This window comes from Struthio camelus, chromosome 18 (genome assembly GCF_040807025.1).
Source record: "Struthio camelus isolate bStrCam1 chromosome 18, bStrCam1.hap1, whole genome shotgun sequence".
Classification (NCBI taxonomy): domain Eukaryota; kingdom Metazoa; phylum Chordata; class Aves; order Struthioniformes; family Struthionidae; genus Struthio; species Struthio camelus.
The window spans coordinates 651,914-678,092 of NC_090959.1; the positions used below are offsets into that span (position 1 = coordinate 651,914).

The following is a 26,179-nucleotide window of genomic DNA, read 5'->3' on the forward strand; positions in this document are numbered from 1 at the left end:
TGTCTGGTATTTGTCCTTGCTCACTTTTTGCTGCAATTGATACCCTAATTAAGTTGTAATTTGAGATCTTTCCATTTTAAGCCATCCTGCGTTTCAAAGGTTTGGTAGAAATGAATACGTTCAGTTTCCATTTCACCTAGTAATTTAGCAAAAGGAAATTTGTATTAAATTTAGAATAGGTCAAATTAATACTTCTCTTTTCTCAGTTCAAGTATTCCTATGTTCAGAACTTTCCTAAAAGCTTAGCAGAAGCAAATCTATAGTCCTGTGATGTGATGTTTGAAAAAGTATTTGTTCCATATTTGCAGATGAATCTTATGTTTGACCTATGAATTTGATTGTCTTTAAATATTTAATTATAGACCTAAAACTGCTTTAATTAACAGACGCAATACAGTTAAGCATGCAAGAAAGCTGTAACTCTGGAGAGTACTAAGGTCAACTTGTGACACTTCATAATGGATCGGAAAAGTAAGGGAAGGCAAGGTTTCTTCTAGGTCTGTGGCACTACCTATGTAGCTTGATGGTGGGTCAAAAAAAGGAGTGTGTTCTGTTAAAGCAGTTTATGCTGCTTCTCACATGGATAGGCAGAAGCACAGTGAAACTTCGGCTCTTTGTCCCAGTGCAGCAGTGGCGTTTTGATATGTCAAAGTGTGGATGTTGTGCCTTATACGGGCCTGATAGAATTACTTGCTCTTGGAATAAGATTAGCAGGGTTACTTGAACAAACCTGTGATGTGCAACAACCATTCTGGACTCTCTATTAGTAGCAAAGCACTGTGCTCTCATAACCTGGGAGATTATGTAGTCATAATCTAACTCTGAATAATAAACTCACTAATTCCCACAGTTGAAAGAATACACATGATCAAGTTGAGTTGGTTCCCTGAGAATAAATCTCTTCTAAGTTTGTATATTGGGTGATATTTTTTCATGCTGAAAAATTAATGAGACAAATCATTACGTTCATTCCACGGGTAGAGAAAACTTAACAATTAGCAGTATAGTTAAATGCACTTCTGTTTGTGTGAATGAGTAGAGATAAAGGAAAGCAGTAACGTTGCATTTCACTGTGGTTTAGGAGGTTTTTGTGTGTGTATGCAGTAGTAGTGCAACGAAGCACTAAAAAGCATGTATGCAGTGCATTATGCTGAGGGTCCTTGTTGAGAAGAGTCCACCATCGTGACAAAAATGCAAGATTTTTGCATATGGATACATGGAGTAGGTTAAGGGTCTGATTACATGAGAGATGCAATAGAAAGCAAGAAAATAGCAAGCTTATTTTAATGTCCAGTTTCTAAAAAATCAAGCACAGGCTTCTCTCCTTTTGTGTGGGATTAGTTTTGTATTCAGGCTATGAAACAGAATTATGGTTTAAACTGGGTCATAGTAACTTGTTATACAGACTTTTTGCATAGACAGGAACTATAAATTCTGTCTTCACTGGTTTTCATGTATTGGGGGGAAAAAACACTTTTCTACCTAAAACCTGCCTTGCTAATGTGACAGTACGGGCTTAAAGGCGTTCTTCCTCTTATAATGCTATTACATGTTTTCCTTCCCCCCCCCCCCCACCTTTTTCCCCACTACTAATAAACAAATTCTTGTGTTAAGGAATGCCCAAGCGCCTTCCACCTGGGTTCTCTGCAGGCCAGGCTAATCAGAACTTTATGCAAAGTCAGGTGCCTTCCACAGCGCCAGGAACACCAGTGAACAGTGGAGCTTCGCAACTACAGGCCAGCCAAAATGTGCAGCATGCAGGTCTGTTTTGAATGTATTATTCCTCAGTTCTTTGTTTGTTGTAGAAGGTTATGGCTCTTTGTGTAACACAGACACCAAAACATCAAATTCTTGCCAGTAAGAGGCAGTTGTAGCTACTTGGGGGTGGGAGTGCTGCAGAGGTACAGTCCGTTTGTCACTAAACGAGGAAAAGAAAAGCAGGAGACTGATCGTGTTTTTTCAGAGAACCCAGCTTTTATTGCTTAGCACAGTGATACTGGGATCCAGAAGTATCTGCTTAGAAATTGTTAGGAGTAACATAGGTGTAATGGAAAAAGAACTTCTTGCCCAGAGAAAACAAAAGTGTTTATGTCAGAGGTAGAAAGACAAAATAATTGTGCTCTAATTTGAAAAGATTGTTTTAGTACCTTTAAGCCTTAAAATCTGCTTCCAAGCAGTCTTGTAAAAATGTAGTCTTGAGTTCACAAATGTTTCGATTTAACAATCCTATCATTAGCTCTTCCTCCTGATAATGTCATGTCATCAATATTGCATGTGTATATATATTTTGATTTATTTTATAACCCATTATAAAATATCCTCAATATTTGAAGCTTATTTTACTTGGGAACTAAAATATGCTCTTGAGTTAGATGATATTCTGGCATATTTTTAAACTCATAGGTTATGACTGACTTCTGTGATGTCTTCTGCAGTGGGATGCACATGTGAGTGCTGGTCAAAATATTTCTTTTCAGAAGTGCCATTCTGATCATCCATTTCGACCGCGAACATTTTTGCCTGTAGCATAAAACATACAGCACACAGGGGCGAATGTGTCAGATGTCCCAGTTCATTGGAAAAGGAAAGAAAATGAATTTGGGGTTCTTACTGAACATCAAGCATTTTTTAAGCTTTTATACTGCTCCAGTTAATTTGTATTTTGCAATCTTTTTAAGGTGGCCAGGGGTCTGGACCTCCTCAAAATCAGATGCAAGCACCACACGGCCCACCAAATATGATGCAGACCAATCTAATGGGACTTCATGGAAATATGAATAACCAGCAGACTGGTGCTAGTGGGGTGCCACAAGTTAACATGGGCAATATGCAGGGACAGCCTCAGCAAGGACCACAGTCTCAACTTATGGGAATGCATCAGCAAATTGTATCCTCTCAAGGGCAGATGGTGAACATTCAGGCTCAGGGATCACTGAACCCTCAAAACCAGATGATACTTTCTCGAACTCAACTGATGCCGCAAGGCCAAATGATGGTAACACCACAAAACCAAAATCTTGGTCCTTCGCCTCAAAGGATGACCCCACCAAAACAGATGATTCCCCAGCAGGGACAACAGATGATGTCTACACACAATCAGATGATGGGACCTCAAGGCCAGGTCTTGTTACAGCAAAACTCAATGATGGAACAGATGATGACCACTCAGATGCAAGGAAATAAACAGCCTTTTAGTACCCAAAACCAGTCCAATGTTATGACGGGGCCAGCTCAATTGATGAGAGGACCAACCCCAAACATGCAAGGAAACATGGTGCAATTCAGTGGGCAGATGATGGCACAGCAAGGCCCTGTGAATGGTAATCCTTCTCAGGTTATGGGAATTCAAGGGCAAGTTTTAAGACCTACTGGACCTGGCCCCCACATATCTCAGCAGCTTGGGGATACTACTACTACAGCAAGTAATGATGTGAACTTGACACAGATGTTACCTGATGTTCCTGTGCAGCAACCAAATATGGTACCTTCCCATATGCAAGCAATCCAAGGAAACAGCAATGCTTCGGGGAGTCATTTCTCTGGACATGGGCTGCCTTTCAATACCCCATTTAGTGGAACACCAAATGGGAATCAAATTTCCTGCGGACAGAATCCTGGTTTTCCTGTCAATAAAGATGTCACTCTCACAAGCCCACTCTTGGTTAACCTTCTACAAAGCGATATATCTGCCGGACACTTTGGCGTGAACAACAAACAGAATAATCAGAATGCCAATAAGCCGAAGAAGAAGAAGCCTCCAAGGAAGAAAAAAAATAATCAACAGCTAGAACAAACAAAGTAGGTTTAATACTATATTGTTTTCATAAGGGGTGGGGGGAAGCCCGCAAGCAATCTATCAATGTTTCTTCAGCAAGTGTGTGGGGAGAAGGAACCTGTAATATTTCATATTCTAGCAGAATTTTTTTGAGAGTTAAATGATAACACGGTGGCAAATCTGCCATTGAAAAGTTCAGTCAGGATGAAGAAAAACTTGTGAACGTTCCAGGTCTGTTATATAATTACGTTTAAAACAGCAATGTCGGAATGTTCGCCACGTTTGCTGGGTAAAGGAGGCGTAGAAATTGTTTCAAAAGTCAGTGGAAGCATGGCTCTGCAGCGCTTGGAAGAGGGTAGCCATTCCTAAGCAGCCTGACAGCCGCAACCAAAGGTTGGGAAATACTGTCGGAAGAATTATAAGCCTCTATAAAATATATGCAGTACAGATTTGGAAGCTGGAGCAGTGTTTTCTGTGGTATATGTGTATCCTGAATTGTTTCTGCCTGGAATTGATTTTTTTTTTTTTTTTTTTTTAAAGTTGAAATTGCAAATAGGAGTTGAAGGGAGGGAAAAATCTGGTATTCCCTGGTCATGGGGATAACAAGCTCACGGCCTGCCTACCTGGCCAGGGAGAGTGAAACTGGGAGAGGTTAGAGGGGGAAAAAAAAAATCCCTGCAAGGGAAGAGGCGAATGGGTTAATATCGAGAGAAAATGAACAGAAGCATCTGCTCGATGCAAATACGAGATTGCTGAATCTCTTTATTCCTCTTTGATCAGCGTACACTCTCTTGGCCAGTTGTCGTGCACCTGTTTGCTACTGATAATTTACTAATACCAGCATAGGAATCGTAGACTACTACTGCTATACCTTTATCCAGCTAAAATGGTAAAGGCAGATTTACTGTATCTAATTATTCTTACCCTGCTGATGAACCATAGGGACGTTGATTGGAATTCACATAATGGATTTTCGGGGCAGGGGGGAGGGGAGGACAAGGTTACAGTTTACTTTAGAAAAGACCTGAGCATTTTTGCACAGAAAACTATAACCCAGGATTATCCAAATTTCAAGGTTAGATAATTAAACAAAGGGATGGGGGAGAGGCAGATTAAGTTGCTGATGTGGCTCCAGTTTCACTCCTTTGAATAATCATTATAAATCTTTAATTTTAACTGTATGCTACCATTTCCAGAGACAGATATCTGATTCAGTGCAAAGAGTGGTGGTGCTCAAATACTAAGCAATACTGCATTTTCTGCACAATATGGAGATTCCTTTGTGAAGATGGAACTAATTTTCTCATGGACTTCTAAGTTCTGGACTAAAAGAACTTGCATCATCTATAGCAAGGGATCCTTTAGAGTTTTAAATAATCCTTAATTGGCTTGACTTCGTGCTGCTAGTATAAAATGAGAACTTTGTTACTTGCATCTTAAAGGTGAAGAAAGCCAGCATAATGAAAGTACAGGAAAACATGCTAATTTTTAAGAGGCCTTGAACAAAGGTTTTCAAATACCTGCTATATAACTGTATGTATAGGTCACAGTGTGGCCTTTCAGCCCAAAGATGCAGCAAAACGGGCTTGTGGTTTCAGACTATATCTTCAGAAGTTGAGTGCACAGTTAATGACCAGCTGTGAAAAACAAGTTAACGTAATTTGACTGAAACCATATAGGAGCTCAGTGGCCAAAACATGGGTAGACTGCAACTTTGGAATGACTTGGGAACCTTAACTGAGACACCATCTCTTCTCTTCTTGCAGTACCTTACTCATTCTGGGTCATCAACTTCTGAAATGCCTAGGACAGTGCTCCTTCATACCCGGGTTTCCTATAGCACACAGCCACGATTGGTTCCTGTAACAGGGCCATGTGTGCAAGGAGCAGGGCAGGGATTCTGCTGGGAAGGTAGTACTTGTTGATGTGTCTGTCTTTCTAGTCTTTGGTTACATGAAAGGGCGGTATATGAGCATGTGTAGGTGTCTTCATTTTGGCATTCCAAAAACTTCAGGTGCCTGGCCTTTGCAGCCAAAGTTTACTTTTAACTTTGGGGTCTGTGAAGTGTGCAATAGTATTTGTACAGTCCCACCACTAGTTTGTGGTCTCCATAGTACCGATCTCTGAGAATCGGCAATTAACAATAACTTGGCAAGAGTCGCTTGTGGCATAGTACTTTGCACAAGGTAATATAGCGTGGTTGCAGTCCGGTTTTAAAGAGTACAACTAGTATTACACACAGAATGAATCACAGAATGGTTTAGGTTGGAAGGGACCTCTGGAGATCACCTAGTCCAACCTCCCTGCTCAAGCAGGGACCTCTAGAGCATATTGCCCAGGATCACATCCAGACGGGTTTTGAAAATCTCCAGGGAAGGAGACTCCACTACCTCTCTGGGCAACCTGTTCCAATGCTCTGTCACCCTCACAGTGAAGAAGTTTTTCCTCAGGTTCAGATGGAACTTCCTGTGGTTCAGTTTGTGCCCGTTGCCTCTTGTCCTGTTGCTGGGCACCACGGAGAAGAGGCTGGCCTCATCCTCTTGACACTCCCCCTTCAGATACTTGTACACGGTTGATCAGATCGCCTCTCAGTCTTGCCTTGTCCAGGCTGAACAGGCCCAGCTCTCGCAGTCTTTCTTCAGAGGAGAGATGCTCCGGTCCCCTCATCATCTTTGTAGCCCTCCGCTGGACTCTCTCCAGTAGCGCCATGATTATTGTGGTGTATGGCAGCATGTATCTTTCTGCTTTCAATATATAAGTACAATTCTTCAGAGAGTGTCAAAGCAGCTGTTTTCCCATTTGTGGCACACCATATTCAAAGCTTTCTAGATGTCTTTCAAACTATAGCAATGCTTTATTTTTCTTTGTATCAAAAAAGTTCATGTTGCATAGCCACTGCCGAACAGCAACAGGTAGGCGCTACTGATAACTTGCAGCAAAGTAGAATATGCAATCCTTGTGTCAGTATTAGTCATCTGCACTTTTCGTGGAAAGTCTGTTCTTTTTGCCTGAAATCTAAGAAAAATGATATTGTATTTCTAGGAGTAAAACTGAGTAAAAGGTGTTTTAATACAGTTATGTCAGAGAAAGATATTTTTGGGTGCTATGTGTAAAAATAAGACGCTTCAATTCTAAATAGATCCTAATAAAATAATAGCAACTGCTGCTGTAAGTAGCTATCTTCCCACAGGAACAACAAAATTATACAGAGGGAGCGGAAGAGTTGGCACGCTTCTGAGAAGAAAATCTGTTAATCATTAAAGAAAAGCCTTATTAGGATTTTGTTTTCTTTCGTCTTACTGATGATCTCCCAGCTTCTGTGTAGCCTAGGAATGTCAACAAATGGATATATAAAGCTCTCCTCTGGGCTTACAAAACCTCAGAAGACTATTTGCTTATTATAGAGTTTTCACAATAAAACAAATCTAAATTAGAGCCCATCTGTTGAGCTATGACAGTTAGAAAGAATGCCTAGCCCTTAAATAATGCTTTTAATCTGATTTCCTTTGTACTTAACAAAGGAAGTACTGTTTGGGACTTACTATACCATTTTCAGTGAACTTTCTCTTACCATTGTGATTTGCAGAATGTTATTTTGTCACCTGGTCTAGATTAGTATTTTGTTTCTTAATCAACTTTATGGTAATCACTCTAGTACCTTTGTGGAAGGATTAAAAAGGGTGGCATCTTCCTAGAGTATTTTTCACAAGGAAAGTTGAGATTGTTCTCTAGCAGGAGAGAAACTGTAGTGCAGACAAAGTAAATCTAGTTATGGTATCTTCCTGTCTCGCTTGCGTGCCTCCTTTCTTGGTGGTGTTAGGCGAGTGTTGCATCTTCCCAATCCTGAAATTGCTCATTCTTTTAAAATTGATTTGGATCAATTACTTTTGCATCAGAAGTAAATGAAAAGCTTTTAGTCTCAGCACTTTCTCTGTAATTCTTGCTCAGGATTTTTAGAATTCAGAACAGCAAACCTTGATGGGAAAAGCAATTGTTTCATAAGCACATTAAAAATGTTTCTGTTTTTTTGTTAGAAATTGCTGTTGAATTGTAATAATGTAGCAGCAAAAGTACCATTAGTAATATTGTTTGTAGACTGAACCCATATTGGAATGTAAATTTGGTAAGTATACTACTGAAAAAGCTTGTTCAGCAGAGTTTAAAAATAGTTATAAGGGTTTGCTTTATTGCGCAACTGAGCATTCAATTTTTTAATACATAGGTTATTTAAAAGTCATCGTGTCTATTTTCCGAACTTGTGAAAACTGTAGGAAATGAGATGTAGAACAGGGAAAAAGGAGGTGTTAGATGAAATGATTGTACATAAAATATGCATCAGCTAGTTCTACAAAATACATGCTCAAGCAAACGTTTGTTTCATAGTCTGCACACAGGGAAACATTGAAGTCGCAAATACTGGTAGACTAGGAATAATACTGCGTTCTGTAAAGCCACTGCTATTGCTGACGTTCAGATTTGCAGCATCCAGTGTGAAGCATGTTATGCAGAGATGATCTGCAGGCAGTGGCCAGCATTACAGGACAAAGAAGCATTAGAGGTTAGTCTTGTCAACTAGATTGAGAAAGCTTTTACCTGTAGGTCTGGAGATTACAGTCCCCTGCTAGCTCTTATGGCAAATGAAACTAATTTGCCATGAGAGAATGAGTGCCTTTGTACAAAAGCAAAAATTGTCACAGAGCACTATACCATGTCAGTAGGACTGGGTCTGCTTGCATCTTTACTATAACTTTATTTTTACATGTCTTATTTCTTCATTTAGAAGAAATGAAAAGGAATTTTACATCTGGAAGTAGTGCTTCAGAAACCAACTGCTAGACAAAAGGGTTCACATATGAAACTCTGATAATCCATACTGTAACTAATCTGCAGCTGATTTCTTTTTCAAATCAGAACAATGTGAGAAGATGACAAATATGGGCTGTTTCTCCCTCTCATACACAAACTTCTCATTATGGTTGTTACTCATATCCAGAATTTTTTTTAAGATTGTTGGTTGTTAAATAAGCTCAGTGAATTTCAGCTATATTCAAAATTTAAGGTATCTTTAAATTTTCCAGCTATTACAATAGCAGTTGTTCCTACAATAACTTCTATTTTTATTTGCTATAAAACAAAAATCTTGGGTCTGTTTTGCAAGGTTTTGTACTTTTCCCTGTTAGACCTGTGTAGCAAGAGGTTTTTCTAAGAATTAGTTTTGCACCGAGATACTGTTTTCTAGGTTAAAACTACTTGTGCAGTAACGCTCTATATCAGCTTTTTATCTAATGTTTAACTGTGGTGTTTTTATTTGTTCCCCCCTTATGATAAAAAAATCATAAATGGCAAAATTACCAATTTTAGATTGTATTCACAATTTTGGGTTGTTGTTCCAGTTCATGTTGCAGTCACTGTGTGCCCTATGTCAATGGCCACAGCCCTTCTGGGAGATGCTGTTGACAGAATTTTTTTCTTCTTTCACTTCTGGCTGCTAATACATTGATCCTGGGGTATCTGTATGCTTGGCTGCTTTTATTGGTGGTGTATCCTCAGTGCTAGGCTGCATTAACAGAGGAGCACGCCACTGGACATGCATGTTATTACAAACCATTGCTTGCCAGAGGCCAGAAACTTAGGTTTTGTGCTTGGAGAGTGACCTTATTAAAGTAAGAGCCCAGGTTTTGCCAATTTTTCATCACGTTTGTTTAGGAGGCATCATAAATTGCATCATAATTTTTTTCCCCATTTGTCTGGGAGGCATCATAAACTGCATCATAGAAACGGCAATGGGCTGGATTAGACAAAAGGTTTAGCACCAGATACTTTTCTTGGCAAGACTTTCCCGCTCGCTACTAATGCTTAGAATCATTCTGTGCTTGCCCTGTTTCTTAGCTTTTTTTTCCTCTGTCTTCATTTGTTTTCCCCGCCTTTTTTTTGACCAGCAGAAGTTCAGATACTTTCAAGCTACGCACTTTTTGAACGTTGTTTAGGTAGCTAACAGGACACTAGAGTAGGCCTGGGTTTCTCCCTGTCAGCTGTACAGATGCCAGAAGCTGGCTATTACTCTCAAGTACAATTAAATAAGAAAGATCTCTCCAGCTTTATATACTCAGAATTCTTGCTTTGCTGGAATTTCTTTTGTCTTTGGCATTTCTGGATAACCCCCTCTCCCCCCCTCCCCCTCTCCCCCTCTGGCAGTATACCTGTTTGGATATCTTTAATTTTAACTTGGAGCTTTTATTACTTACATCTCCCTACAGCATTGATAGATTCATGCAGCTGATGAGGTCTTTCACTCTTCATCCCTCCTTATCCTATATCCTCTGGCCAAATATGTTGACAGCTATAGAATGTGGTTTTTTGAAGCCTGGAGAAGTCCTGATGCAGTGGAAGGACTGGCCATTGAATCTGAGCGATCTTAAGTTGTCCTACAGAATTTCCTAAAGCATCAGTTACAGAGCCTCAGTAGCCTACTAAGCTGTGTGTTCTGGCAGATAACCTTCAGTATCTGATGTCTCAACGCATTCCTTGCTGTGACATTAATAGAGAACTGATATACTCTTGAGTTGGTTACCTCTGGGTACTCTGCTCGAAGACATGGGACTACCATTAAAATAAAATGCTATGCATCTCCAAATCATATTATCTTCATAGATGTCACATTGGTATTAGAGGGATGCCTATTTATTTTTTAAAATTATGTCTTACACATAGTCTTTAGAATATGCATTGTAGTTATAAAACTCGGGTTCAAGGTAGAAGCAAAGAAAAACATATATGTTTAGGATGAATAGGTCAACAGACAACTTGTTTCCTTTTGAGTAGTGTTTAAAGCACAGGAGTGACCATCAGCAGACCTGAGCTAGGTGTTCATGTTTATCATGTTATACCGGTGATAGTGATGCATTTTCATTGAGTTACTTGGAGGTCTGTGAAAAGTGTTAAAAATGAGTTGCTTGAGTACTGAATTATGGAAGCAGAATTGAAACCCTGATGTTGGTGTTGTATCTTAATTGCAATTATTTTTCTTCCAGTTCTTCAGAACCACGACCAGCTGGCCTGGAAGAGAATGATCAGTCATCAATGCCTGGAGAGCAGGGAATGAATTTAGATAATACGGGCCCTAAACTTTCAGATTTTGCAAGTAGGCCACCAGGTAGTAAGGTTTTTATGTGAATTATTTGAATGTAATAATGATAGAGCTTTTACCGATCTTCAAGAATACTTTGTGTGTGTGTTCTTATGCTTTCGAAACTAAAGCTTTTTTTTTTTCTCCTAGTTAAATAGTTGGTGTCATTTTTTAAGTGTTTTCTTTGGATTAACTCAAAATGAGTTTGTGTGGCCACGTTCTCTTGTATAATCCTACTGATATCATGTTGAATATGGTAGAAGTATTTAGGGATAACATAACTGACAAAAATTCCTGTATTTCTAGCTGTAGCATGGCCTGGTGCATTAAAAATTATGAGTGTTAAACAATAGCTTATTGTTTAGAAACAAGAAATGGAAGTTACTAATTATTCTTCATATGTAGGGAGGATTACATCCAAAGTCTGGAAAGATATTTCATGTTTTAAGCCACATGGGTGGTTCCTACCACCATACTCATTGCACTTTTTGGTTAAGTGATGTGTGGGAGATTCTACTTTGTACGCTAGAAACTGTCAGATCTGTAACAGGCTTGTTACTGCACGTCTCTCAGTGGCTGTCAAAATTTTATGTTTGTTTGAGGGATAATTAATTACTGAAAGTTAACTCTGTATTTACGAGTAAAAAACCAAATGTGCAGAAACAGTTGCAGAGCCTTTCTTCGGGTGGCATGAAACCGGAGTAATAGCCAGTAGCTGATATGATAAATTAGAGGTCCCCAGTTAAATGTCTTGCAAATCATTCATACATTAAGTGAAAATATTATTAAGAATTAAGTAAAATCATTGTTCTTGCTTGTAAAACCTGTTTCACTGAAGTGGCTCTTGCATTAGATAAACAGGTTCCTGGCTATACTGTCTGTCTGATGCAGTTCCTCACAGAAATTCTGCTTTTTCTGATCCGTTTATTTATTTGTTTATTTATTGAATGCATCCTCTTGTCTTTTTAGGCTATCCATCTCAGCCGATGGAACAAAGACAACTTCAGCAGATGCCACCTCAACTTATGCCACATACACAGCAGCCTCAGCCACAGCAGCAGCAGCAACCACAGCCACCACCACAGCAGGCACAGGCGCCACCACAGACGCAGCAGCAGCAAATGATGATGATGCTTATGATGCAGCAGGATCCCAAATCAGTCAGGCTTCCCGTACCACAGGGAGTTCATCCACCGAGAGGGCCTCTGAATGCAGATGCTCAACGAATGCCAATGCAGCAGAGCGGTAACATGTCAGTAATGGTTAACTTACAAGGGCCTGGATCAGTGCCTCCGTCTCCTGATAAACAGAGGATTTCCTTGCCAGGCAATCCTTCTCTGGGAAGTAATGCAAGAAAAATGGTTTATCAAGATAATGTACAGAATCCTTCCAGCTCACCTCTAGGAGAGGTTTCATCAGTATCCTCCCTTCCCGAAGGAGGTGGAGCTGAAGGCCCACCAGCATCAGGAGCTCAGAATAATTTGACGTCTCATTTAGTAGTTTCACAAAACCAGTTAATGATGACTGGACCCAAACCTGGACCATCCCCGCTTTCAACAGCCCAAGGTGCAAGTCCTCAGCAGCAATCTAATTCTCTGCCTGGCGCTCTTGCACACCATTTTCCAAATGTTGCCACCCCATCGCAAACTTCAAGGCCTAAAACCCCAAACAGAGCAAGCCCAAGGCCGTACTATCCTCAGACTCCTAATAACCGTCCACCTAGCACAGAGCCTTCAGAAATAAGCTTGTCTCCAGAAAGGCTCAATGCTTCTATAGCTGGTCTTTTTCCTCCACAAATTAATATTCCTTTACCTCCCAGGCCTAATCTCAATAGAGGATTTGATCAGCAAGGTCTTAATCCGACTACTCTGAAAGCCATTGGACAAGCCCCGTCAAATCTCACAGTTAACAATCAGTCTAGTTTTGCTGCTCCACAGCCACACAAATTGGAAGGTGTGGTTATTAATTCAGGAAAGCAAACCAATACTGGAGGAACAAAGAGAGCAAGTCCGAGCAATAGTCGAAGGTCCAGTCCTGGATCCAGTAGGAAAACCACACCAAGCCCTGGCAGACAAAATTCAAAAGCAGCGAAGTTAGCATTGACAACTCAGCAGAATCCACCTCTCTTACAGAGCATGGAATTACAAAGAAATATGATGGTTGGCCCCTCTTCTTTGCCAACACCTGTGACTACAAGTTTTCAAAATAATAGCATGCTAAATCAGAATCCTGCAATTTCTGTACCTGTTATGACTGGCATTCCTGAGGATGGTAAAGAGAGCCTTAGTGTTCCTCAAGATAATGAGTGTCAAAATGCACAAGGGGTCCCAGGTAACAAAGACCCGCCCAATATTGAACTGAAAGGCGTCCCTACCCCAGAAGTAAAAATGTTGGTTCCAGAAGAACAGTTGAAAAAAGATGGACAGTCCTTAGACACTAGTAAGCTTCCTGGCTTGGAGGAAAGCAAACCCATGGTATCTCCAGCTATGAGGGAGGCACCAACTTCTTTAAGTCAACTTCTTGATAATTCTGGAGCTCCTAATGTAACCATTAAGCCGCCTGGGCTGACTAGTCTTGAAATGGCATCAATAGTCCCTGCTGGGGAGGAACTAAAGAAGATAGCTGTCATTCCTCCGCTACAAGATTCATCCTCTAACAAAGAGCCTTCTAATTCACTTAGTTTGCCTCAAAATAACGAGTCCTGTTCAAATCCAGGACACCAGGAACTGGGAGAAATAAACTCAAGTGTTACACAGAATGTTCCTCCAGTAATACCAAGGCCTGTCAGCTCTTCTTCAATTTCAGCTCCTTTACCACCCAACCAGATAACAGTTTTTGTAACTTCAAACCCCATTACTTCTTCTGCTAATACATCAGCACAACTGCCATCTCACTTGCAACCTACATTAGTATCTACTGTTGTCACAATGCCTAATGTAGGGAACAAAGTTATGGTTTCTGAGGGGCAGTCAGCAGTTCAGTCTAATGCCCGGCCACAGTTTATTACACCCGTTTTTATAAACTCATCATCAATAATTCAGGTTATGAAAGGCTCTCAACCAAGTACGATTCCAGCAGCCCCAATAACTTCTAACTCTAGTCTAATGCCTCAGTCGGTGGCAGTTGTTGGTCCTTTGCATATACCACAGAACATAAAATTCTCATCTGGGCCTGCTCCTCCTAGCACATCATCTAGCAGCCCTGTTTCTAATGTTCCAGCAAGCAGGCCTCTGGTTCTTAATCCAATGGTGCCTCCTATTCAGCTGCCTTCTCCTGCTACAACTTCTTCAAATGTTCCTCCACATCTTCCTGCTCAACAAGTCAAAGACTTTGGCCCAGATGAGGCTTCTTCTCAAAGCGGTGGGACAACTGACCAGTGTTCTGTTACTGCAACGCCGTCTGGACCTGGTGTTTCACCTCTCCTTACAAGTAGTCCAGGATCTGGGAATAGACGAAGTCCTGTTTCATCAAGTAAGGGAAAGGGAAAAGTAGACAAGATTGGCCAACTTTTGCTGACTAAAGCATGCAAGAAAGTCACTGGCTCCCTTGAGAAAGGAGAAGAACAATATGCTTTGGATGGAGAAGCAGAAGGTCAGGGACTAGAAATGTCAGTCCCAAATAATTTGGGAACAGAGCAATCACCAGCAGAATTGGACAATAAGACTGTGACACCTCCAGCACCCAGTCTTATAAAACAGAGCACTTCTGGGCCTGGCAATCTGAGTGTTAGCGCTGCTGCTGTTTCTGCTTCTGTATCTCCAAGCTTACCAACAAACACTCCCCCTACAAACGTACTGTCGGTTGTAACCACTCCAGGAATCCCAGAACTTGCGCCTGCAACACCAAGTACTAATGGTAGTAACCATGGCAGTTTACCAGCTGAACAAATGGGGATTGGTTTGGTGGAGGAAAAAACAGGAGCACATCAGGAACTGCTCCAAAATACAGGTATGTTCACTGCTACCCTTCTTATATGGAAGAAATGAGATTGCTTTCTTAAACTTTTGATGTGCGTTTTTCCATGAGCGTAATAGAGTATAGACAGTTTAGCCGAGACTAACATCTACTTTTTTGTTTCTAATATCTGAGTACTATAAGGGCTTGTATTTCACTAAAATTCACATTTCTGTTTTATCTCGGTTTTCATTTACTGCTTACATTTGCAATATTTGGTGTGAACATATGATGCAATAACATAGAAGTGACTTTCACAGAACTGTTAGGGAGGAAAATTGGATATATCAACAATGATGAAAGTAATACTTAAGGCTTCTTTTAAACTGGCAGATGGCTGTTTATACTTTGTTCTTGCCAGTGAATGTGGGTGTTTTTATTATTTTTTGTAACTTATTTCAATATATTGACTTAATTATGATGTTGTGAGTTAGTTATAACACTAGTTCCCTCTTCCAATAACGTTAACCCTCTAGGGAAACAGATGAAGTATCGCCAGTATGCAGCATGAGAAAAAACCAAAAACCTTATGTCTAGGGAAAAATTAAAATGCTCATTTCAAAGAAACACCTATAAATTCAACTATGAGTAAATTGCATCCAATTACATAAAATAACTTCTTTTCTCCTTTACTGTTTTAATTGAAAAATCTGGACAGACTTTATTTATGACATCTCTGGCACTTCTTTATGCTGTTTGTAACCTCTTGAAAACGGTATGGAAATAAACGATGAATCTTGAAGTAATTTATCTGAATATCCATTGTGCTTTATATCATGAATTTAGACATACAAAATAAAATCATAGTCCACAGAAGTCAGCAGAATTGAATTTCAGCTTGAATGTGAATTTCGCTGTGGCTGTTAGACGTATATCTTAACAGTATGGCATTAGAAAATGGAAATGTTTACCTGAGCTTCACAGAAGGAATTCTATTTTGTTGGAAGAAAAAGCTGTTGACAGAAGCAGTCTGACGTAAGACTGTAAGACTTTAACAGCAAGCAGTGATAATACTTTGCAAGAGCTCTTGCTGCTGCTAGACTTAGTGTGTAAGAAAAAGTTAGAAAATAGGAACGATATGCATTACAAAAACCTTTTTCTTCTTTTTTTCTTTTTAATATGCATGGAGTACAGCATTGTCAAGTGAGTTATGTCGACAAGTATGACTCCTGAATGTGTTAGCTGAGGTTAGGTATCTAGCTTCAGCATCAAGAGTATGGAATCGTTTATTCTCAAGTCTGAAGCAAGCTGCGTTTCCATGTTGGAAAATTCTGATTGCAAGCTAACAGTTTGTTGTGCTTTCTTTCTGGGTTCTGGAGATGCAATCAGCTAGTGAAGGAATAAAGTAAGCATTTGAAATGTAGCCATGCTTTTAAAAGTGGATATTCTTTATCTACGTAAGAGCATACAACTTCTCATCTTCGTTGTTTGTGTTCTTCGTAAGTTCGTTACCACACGTAAAGGAAGACTGGAAGACACGTGCCTAACGAGAGCTGTTTTTTCCATCTTATTTTTAACTTCACAATCTAAGAAATGTTAAGTCTTGTCATCTTATTGCCAAAGGACTTCACGGAAGCCTCTGGAACATATTTTGCTCTCTTTCAGTTTAATTGAAAGAGTGAGAGTATTGATTCATTAACAAAGATGCTATTTTTCCTCAAAGCTTCTGTTGAAATGAGCGTTAAGCTGAAAGAGAGGCTAAACTCCTTAGTTTCTAGGTCTTTGATTTCTAGGTCTAATGATAAGTTGTTACCTTTAAAAAAAATCTGTTTTATGGTATTTAAAATTTCATCATTTATTCCTGATTGGGAAAACATGCTTGGGGTGGAGATGCCAAAGGGTTTTTTAAAACTTGCTTGGGGAGGTTAGCAGGGGGAGAGTAGAGGGTGGGTTAAAAATGTAAATGTAAAAATGTAGTAAGATACACCATTTTGTAAAAGCAGCTCCGTCACTCAACAAAAAATTTTTGTGACTTCCTTTGAAAATAATGCTTTTTCCTCCACTTCTGTTCTAGCATCCTCTCAACACTTAGCCCAGAAAAAAAGTTCAGTTACAACATCAGAAAGTACTGTTCAAAGAACAGGTAAATTTTACTTTGGAAAAGCAGAACATAGGTGAAAATAAAGTCGTCATTTTTTTACTCGACAGTGCATTGCTTAAAGAAAATCAAATGCTTTTAATGATCATTAAAATGCTTGGTAGTTTGTGGGTTGTTTTTTTTTTTAATCTTTTGGGCGGGGGGAGGGTATATTATTGTTGTTGTTAGGAACATTGTGCTTAAAGTTTCCTAAGCCTTGTGGGAGATTCAGTATAGGAACAAGTAATATAAATGAAAAAGTCACCAAGGCAGTTTTTTGGATATTCAGTCACAAGCTTGAAGGACTGAGTTCATAAAGGAAATTGGCCACCTTTTTTTGATATGGTGTGTTTGAGTTTGGAGGTTTTGTTTGCAGCAAATAAGAGTTTTTCTTTTACATGAAACAGTTCTGAAAAGATTTTCAAAAGTCATTCTGGGAACATAAGTTTTTTAGAATCCAGTCCAATTTTTTTTTTTCCTGTTCAGAGCGGAACTGTAGCAGATGACTTTTTGTTACTGCTGCCTGTTATCATTTAAGCAATCAAATGTTTTAAAAAAACAATTTCCGAGATCAGCAAGGAAAGTGGATAGACGTGGAGATGCACGTAAAAAGACTCACTTGCATCCATTTGCCTGTAGTGTGATTAGAAGCAGAGCTTTAATAAAGAAAAATTATTAGATTACTTTTGTAAAATGTCCATTTAAACAAAGACATTCATGCATCCTGTCAAAGTTGCCTACATCTCACTGTGCCAGTGCACAATTAGGAAGTTGCAGGGAGGGTGGGTGGGAGGAGGATGGATTTTTTTTTTTTTTTTTTTTTTTTTTGGCCGTTGGATATTCTCCCTGTTGTTCAAATTTTGGGGAGGAAGAAGAGTAACTCTTACTTTAGCTTACTTAGTCTTTTTTCTTTTGTTACTGCAAGTGAGGCCTGTTTCGTCCAGACAACAATACATATACTTGCACTGAAGAGTCTAATGTTCCAAGAACACAAATCTAAGGAATTGGCTACAATAAGGGGACTAGTCCGTAAGGGGACTTCTTACTCTTTTTACAACTTTGTTCATGGTGCACATTATAGAAAAATTGTAGAGACTAAACTGCTGTTAAAGACAAAGCCACAGTTTTTTGCATCGCTGTCCAAATATTGTAGGATATTTAAGAGTGAGATAGATTACAGTACAGAAGATTTTACAAGCCGACAGATATCACAATAATCCCTAAATCAGTGGCAGTTTTTCAAAGGAGATACTGTGTTTACATGTAGGTGCTCCATCTCACAGAGGATCTAGTAGATATGGTGAGAACTGAAAAACTGATAGTAATACAGATTAGAAATCCGATATGATAGAAAAGAAAGTTGTTTACTATGGCAAAGATTCAAAAAGAAACCTGATATGTATATGCAAAAATGAGGCTGGAGGAGAGGGAGGGAGTGAAAGAGAAAGAAAGACGGTAGATTGCATATCTCGTTTCATATAATCTCTTGAGAAATTTTTCAATTCAGCCAAAGTATAACTGGGCTTCAAACAAGTGGCCTCATCTCCCCACCTTCATTCAAAATTCATTAGAAGGTATTGCTCTGGGAGATAGTTGGATTAAACATCTAAACAAAATTTTACGTGAGGCAGTATATCCAGACTAGTATTTTTAAGTTTTAAAAACTAATAAAACCTGGAATTTTGGAAGGAATAAACTGACTGAAATAGAGATTAAGAAAGCGAGAGGGCAATAGCCCTTATCAGCAAATTCCTCTACAGTTTTCTCTTCTGTAGGGTTTCTTTTAACACTTTTCTGTCTCAGCTGGTGCAGGCCATAATCAGCAAGAACACTAGGTTGAATGTGATACGTCCTTTGATAAGTTAGGTTGACTTGCCTTGAGAGTAATAATAGATGGAAAGTTTATTCTTCAGACCTAATGTATAACGAGAATTATGTGAGATAGCCATGCCTTGTAAGCAGATATGTACTTCTACAGCAGACTTATAAATTATCTTTTTCTCTTGTAGAACTTGAAACAAATGCTCCAGTAGTTGCTGGTCAAAGGTAAGGAGATAGTTTATATAGATTCAGAACAGATATAGCTTTCATGGGAGGAAGTCCTTTTTGCTTTATATCATTTGCGCAATTTGCAAAAAAATCCTTTTACTCCTTCTTTTTGTTTTCTTTCTTTCCTGTCAAGGAGTTGGGTTACTTGAATGTTTCAAAACATTGCTGAAATACAGAGTTTAAGGTAACTTTTTTCCTTAATCTGTCTTCACACTTTGGCCAGTATTTCCTCGTATCCCTTTAGGCCCGAGTGTTACGCATCCTGGAAGAGTCTTGATGGTACCAGCATTTGGTATTTTTTGAAATCAAACCAAAGAATACCCCCCCCACCCCCCAAATCCTACAGATTAGCCATCTTGTGAATTTTTGCTTTCTGAAAGTTGATCTCCCGAAAGATGGTTGTTCTTGCAGTGTTACCTGGCTTACTTTGCTGTTTTCTCCGGACTTGTTTGGAGAAAGTTTGCTTGTTTACTCTGTTCTAAAACCTGATAGGAAAGCCTTCTAGAAACTTCATCTTGTCCTGATTAAGGCATTCAGTAATGTAAAGATCAAATATCAAGTGGCTGTGTTCTGTCCAGGAGAAAATACAACTTGCAAAATCTATTTCTGTTATATCCTAAAACAGTCAAGCTCTTAAACTTACTCTAGGCAACTATAATGGCAGACCTATTTAAGGTCTTTGATGGTTGTGCTAACACAACTGGCTGTGTTTTTGGTGCTGTCCTAATCAGAGTAGAATAATTCCATGAGCCAGGACAAATGAAGCGATTGAGCAAATTACATCATCAGGAAATAAGCATTTTCTTTTTTAAAGGAATTAATGCAGTTTACTTTCTCAGATCAGGAATGACTCTGAATTGAATATTTAGATATATTTAGCTCTCTGTCGACTGGGATCTTCATGCAGTTGTATCTGTTTGACGGAGTTTGACATGAACTTTTTTTCTCTATTAATTTTATCAAAGATAAGCTGAACTTTCACATTACTTTTTTTTTTTTTTTAGGGTAGATATTTTTTCTAAAAAGCTTAAGGTGAGCCACTTGGCAGATAAGAAGAGTCTCCAAATTAAGTTACCTTGCATAACTGTTTTCCAAACTCATTCAGCAGATCCAGTTATCCCAAGTGTGTTTAGTTTTGATTTGTCTGGACTGATGTCTTTCTGAGCAACACAGGAAAAGAAGGAAAGTTTTCAGGCAAATTATAAATCTAGTGATGTCTGATATTTAAGAAAGCTTTGAGCTTCCAGAGTTAAATGTACATACAGTACAAACCTTAGAGGTACATTGCCATGTGCAAAGTACTGTTTTTACTTAAGCCAGCTTGAATTGCTTCTACAAAAGAATTGTTGTATTGGTTCCTGTGAAACAATCCAAACTTATGGATTAATCATTTAGACTCTTTTAAAAGTACTTTTATAAATGAACTTCAGCTGATAATATTCATTTTCTTACATAGGTCTCTAGGCTTCCTCTGAAGTAGGTGGCTATTGTTTCTGTTTCTCAGGTTATTTACTGGAAAAACAATTTGTAACCAGTTTGAGGGATTCAGTTTGTGGATTGCCTATAATACGGACTTGCGGGGAGATTGATTTCAGTTTTTATTTTGTGTCTGACACAATCCAAGTGCTTCCGTATGTTCGTTTTCTCTGCGCTTCCTTGCTTGAGAGTGTTTGACTGTCTGTCCTTATATTGACAAACTGTTTTATTTCAGATAGCTATTATTTAAAACTACAAGCATTTATAGTAGTTTCTTTGCTCTTAAAGTAGGATTTCTTCTGAAAACTTGACCTTGTAATAGAACCTCTGTAGTGCACCGGTCTGTTTTGTGTTTTCAATTGATTCTCTGATTAAGACGGTCTTTCTTGAAATCTTGCAACACAAGATTTCAAGTGTCACACAAAGGGCATGAGATGAGTTTTCTTTCTCCTTTTTACATTATCAGCAGAATTATTTATTTGGTTAATTAGTTACCTTTGAACTCACGGGAGATAAGGTTAGCTTAATCTTCAGAAACTGTTTAGTCATCAGAAATCGTATGGTGTTAATGCGTTAAGGGGGAAAACCCCCAAATCTCAGGGTGAGTTTACAGCGTTGATAGTAATAAAATAAAAGAAGAATTTATTATAAATGTAGCACTTAATTTATTGTCTCAATGATAAAAAGCATGGATTTCTACACTACCTAAAATTATTTTTTTATAATAGAAGTATACTTTAAAGACAATTTTAAACAAATCTTAAGCTTTTTAATACGCAAAGAAATCACTCGGCTCAATGAAGTCTTTTCAGTAAAAACAGAGATGGCATACTCACTTAAGAGTTCATAATTCTTCCTTATATTCATCTGCAATTTCAACTCTGTATTCCCATATCATAGCAGTTTCTAATGTAACTTGTTTGCTTTTCCTAGACTTCAGTAATGGTGGCACCTGTGGAAAACAGAGCTGACAATTTATAATGCATCTAATTTCTTGGTCTTCTAATGTTGAAAATATTCTCTTTGAGGACTTCTCAATTCTGTATCCTCTGATAATTTTTAATAGAAATGGACTATACTCTGGCTTACTCAGGTCATTCTTCATCTGATAAAACTTCCAGTATCTCTAGCATTTCATATCTTCAGTGCTAGTAGTCCGGAACTGGTACCTGTGTCGGTCCATCCTCCAGCTTATCTGAGTTGCATAGAAAAACATAATTCTTCTTACACTTCATCAGAAATATTTTGTCCCACTTTATTAGTAATGAGACAAAAGAGAATTGTGAAAAGTCTAAAACTCCAAGTAGAAGAAATTCAAGAACAGAGGATTCTGCTGCTTCACAAGAAACTGTAGAGAATGGACAGCGCAAGAGGTCCTCCAGACCAGCTTCTGCATCCAGCACTGCAAAAGGTAAAATGCACAGCCGTCATTACTGTGGAGAGGGCAGAAAGTGAAGTACTTCCCAAAATAATAACCCTTTCAATAACTGGGTCGTAACTATGGTTTACAGCTTGTAAATATTGTGTGCTTTTAACTCTAGTTTCAATGATTTAGACACAGGTTGGTGTTAAAACATTTGCATAAATCTGTATTGGCAGTAAATTTTGTTGTATGAATTTTTCCATTGTTAAATTTGTGGAATTTTTCTGCAGTACTAATCAACTTAGCATTCAGAAATCTTACCTAGCTGAAGTAGAATTCTCTTGGCGTAAATGTGTTGACATTAAAAGGTCTGTACTCAAGCAAAAAGTGACTTTTTTTTTTTTCCTGAAATCTGAAAGACATGAGACAAATGCTTAAGTCTTCCCTAGTGCATGGTCAGCTTTTGCAAAGCCAATTTATTGCCTCTGTCCTGGCATGCCTAGCATGCTGTCTGGTTGACAATCTGGGAGCATAGAGGAGTGCTATGTGCTAATGCACAGATCCTCAACTGTTCTTTCCACGAACATATGGAATCCTAAAGTTACAGTTATTAACCCATGTCATTAGCAGTTGCTGACGTGCCTTATTTCTATACGGGTTTCAACCTTTAACAAAGTATGCAGCATTTGTGTGATATACACGTTCATTACCAGAATGCATGGTCTACAGTGCCGTTTTGCATTTCTGAAGCTAACTGTGTCAGCTCCTTATGTTTAAGGATCAGAAAAGTTCTGATGGACGAAAATTGTGCGAGAGGGTAGAGAGATCATCAAGAGGAAACATTCAACCAATATTTTAAAGATAACATACAGAACAAAGGTATTAATTTAAAATTATTATAAAAGGAAGTTGAGTTGAATTCAGCAACCATTTTCAATACTGAAGATGCTAAAGTTTGGTGGTAAGAATATTTGCATTTTAAGAGCTTCAGAGAAGATTTGCAGCCTCACAGAATTGTGTAATAACTCTCAAAGATTACACGAAGGGACCTATGTGTTCTGCAGTTTAGTGGCTGCTGAATTTAATTAAATTTGCTTCTTGTGGCAGGATTGTGCAAAAGACTCTAAGGCTGTATTGTAAAAACAAATTATCTTTCATGATTGTGAAGAAAAGTTTGAAAATTTGAATGAAATGTAAACTTGATTCAGTAATAGCTTGATATTCTTTGAGGCAACCTGAAACAACGGGTCTGAAAAGTGTGACTGGCCCCACGTATTGTAATGAGTAAACCTAAAGATGACAACCAGTGGCATGTCAAAACCTGAAAATGTGGGAACATTAAAATACATTAAATAATACCAGAACTAATTTAGATATTTTTTTGTACTGACTGTATTATTCATTTAGATCTGTAAGTAAAAATCATTGTTTTTAAAACATGTGTCTGAAATTGCCACAGTATCCAAGAGTCTTGTTTGAAAACGTAGGTCCAGCATACCATGTAGTACCCTAGGTTTTGATTATCTTATCTCCGTGTTAACAACTGTCTACTTCAGTCATAGACAAAATGAGCAAAACAAGACTCTCTTGTGCAAGAGCACAGTTTGAATGACTAGTTACATAGCTGATGAAGGGTGAAGAGGTTTGCCACTTGTGCCTACTCTGTTCTACTTTTTTATTAGTTATGATAGCTAAGAAAGCATATTTGTTTTGTATGCTCCTGGCCTTCACCTAGATATCTATGGTTGCATATACAGATACATTATCTATGTCTTTAGAAACTTACTAGTCGATGTTAAAGGGAGTAGAGGGTTGGGAGAAAATACTTTCTGAAATATAGACTGACTAAGGTCCATATAAGAACTGGCACTTCTGAAGAACTTAAATAGAGCAGGGAGAGAAAATGGTACATTTTGACCAGTTAGTGTGTATATTGCCCTTCCTAAGTATCAGGAAGGAAAAAGCAGAAGGATAATTACAAGGAAGAGGATGAAAGGAAAGTCAGCCCTAATCATTACACACATCGAACCCTTCAGTTTGCAGGTTTGGGGTAGAAGCGGATGTGAGAATGCTGGTAGTGTTCACAAGGTAGTGGTGGCTTCAGAATTGAGTGACTGGAACAGCTACTGAATGATGCTGAATATCTGCCCATTTATTCTATCAAGCAAAGATTTTAGCAGCAGCAGGTAATACTGCAGCTAGTATTGCTGGTGACCAAAGTATTTAAAAGTAGCATTATTGCTTGAAAGGTGAGCTCCTCTGACTGTTAAGTCATACCTGTTAAGTTGTCTTACTTCTGAAAACTGGTACTGTATTGGTATTTTCACTTCTTTGAGTACCTTTCCAGCAAGGGCTGTTCCAGCACTTACTGTAGCTTTGGATTTGTTAAGTTTTGAAACATTTTTAATATAACATTTAACAGGCATAGAGTTGTATACCATTGTTTTTCTAGTTTTAAAAGTCTTTCTTGCAAAATTGTTCCCTTTTGATTCTAAAATACACATAACTGATAGCTTTCAGAAAATATTGTAAAGAGCCAAAGATGCATTGCCAACATTTAAAATTATGTTTTTTAAAAATCTAAAGATGCAAATATGCTTAGTCCTTATTCAATTCTCTTTCTTTTTGTTCTAAAATGGAAACTTAGTGCCTTGGTAAGTGCACTGAAAATGTCATCTGGTTTCACTGTAGCTTCTGTAAGTACTTCTGGTTGTTCTGCTGAAGTGCTACAATATTATGTATCTTCCTGCATAAGCTGTTTTTCTGTTAATCGTAATGTACACTTAGGAGACTTGTTTTCCAATGACCTGACTTTCCAAGGACTCAAACAAATAGACTCTTAACTTGTGTGGCAGGCTCCAAAATACCTTTCTAAGATTTCCTATAACATCTCCAAGTACTGTGCTTGGATCTAATGTATGTAGTTTGTGTCCAAAGCTGTACTTAATGTTTCATGGAGGCTTATTTTTGCGTTACAGCTGAGCGAGGTGTGGCATATGGGGAAGTAAAGTTAAAGTGTGGTGAAGATGCATGACTTCTGTTTCCAAGGCCATGATATTAGGACTTCATAAATGTTAACCTCATGACACTGAAATTCTGTCCATGTGTTTGTAACAGAAGTTAGTGGGATTTTTTGCATTGTTGTACTGCTGCTAATGGCTGTAATCAGGATGAAGGGTCCATTTTTGTTAAGTGTTGTGCAAAGTCAATCCCTGTTCTGTGGAACTCATGGTCTTAAGTTTTCACTCTGGTGTGATTTTAGAAAAATAAAAGGGCAGTCTGTGCACCTCTCATGAATGGCTTACCAACTTAGTATCCATGCTTTTTTTTCTTCTCTTAATTTCAGAAACGAGTGCCAGTGCAATGCAGTCAAAAAGAAGAAAATCCAAGTAAATTACTGCATGGAAACATGAAACTTGTAAATGAGTGTGAATTTACCAATAGCAATTTTGAGCTGTGATTTTTCTTTTTTAAATAAAATTCTGTACAGTAAGTCATTTTAATATTATACTGTTCCCAATAAATGATTTTTTTCTAAAAAAAAAAAAAAAAAAAAAAGATAGATATAAAAACTGGGTTCTTTAAAAACCCTCTGGATTTACGAAGTGAAGTCCAGTGTTAGCACATTAGGTTAATGTGTTTTCAAGAAATGGAAGGGAAGGGGAAGACAATTGTAAATTTGTTTCCACTTTTCATAAACAAATTAGAATACAGGGTTGTCATTTTTAGGTATTAATGTATTGTGCTGTTGTTTAAGTACTGTATGTGAATAGCAGTAAGAGGGTTATAAACAAACCCAATCTTGTTTGGAAATGTAAATAATTTTATTATATAGTAGATTGGATGTATTTGTTGTAGAAATGGACCAGTGAAACAAAAATAAATTTAAGGGTTTGTATAATGTGGAATCCCTAATGCTCTAAATAAATGTTATTGTCCTATAATTTGGGTTGCATTATTATTATTATTATTAGCAGCAGCAGCAACACTAGCATCATTCCCAACCGGAAGATTGAATGGATTATTTAGAGCTGTAGGCCTACAAGCTCCTTATATGGAGCTTTAGGAAAGGAATTTGTTTAACCACAAATGAATTGACTAATGCAGCTGTTCTTGTAAAGCAAGAAAAATACCCTGAAGGCTGGAGGGTGGCCCCTGAATATGTGCCATGAATATGTATTGAGGATACCTAGAACACAGCTCTCACAGCAAATAAAATAGAAAAATGCCTGTCTGTGCCCCTATAAACTGGAACCCTGCTCTTAGCAGGAGAACATGGCACAGAAAAATGCTGTATTAAATGACTTGAAGACTTTCTGAGATGTGGTAGCCTGAAGTGTATTTATTTGAATAACTATA

The 26,179-nt window shown here is 38.3% G+C and overlaps 1 protein-coding gene across 3 annotated transcripts in view; it reads left to right on the top strand.

The window, feature by feature from the left end:
• The window catches only part of NCOA6 (nuclear receptor coactivator 6), a 49,300-nt gene extending 23,536 nt beyond the window's left edge, over nucleotides 1-25,764 (top strand). For 2 of the 3 annotated variants that reach the window (XM_068912128.1, XM_068912130.1), the window contains exons 10-17: nucleotides 1,615-1,761; nucleotides 2,679-3,798; nucleotides 10,807-10,928; nucleotides 11,871-14,849; nucleotides 16,870-16,938; nucleotides 18,942-18,978; nucleotides 21,720-21,868; nucleotides 25,167-25,764. In XM_068912128.1, the coding sequence (XP_068768229.1) occupies nucleotides 1,615-1,761; nucleotides 2,679-3,798; nucleotides 10,807-10,928; nucleotides 11,871-14,849; nucleotides 16,870-16,938; nucleotides 18,942-18,978; nucleotides 21,720-21,868; nucleotides 25,167-25,213 (4,670 nt within the window). In that variant the 3' untranslated portion in view covers nucleotides 25,214-25,764. Of the gene's footprint in view, nucleotides 1-1,614; nucleotides 1,762-2,678; nucleotides 3,799-10,806; nucleotides 10,929-11,870; nucleotides 14,850-16,869; nucleotides 16,939-18,941; nucleotides 18,979-21,390; nucleotides 21,869-25,166 lie in introns of all 3 variants that reach the window. The other variant, XR_011135251.1, reaches the window with a different exon arrangement.
• Nucleotides 25,765-26,179: the final 415 nt, after the last annotated feature.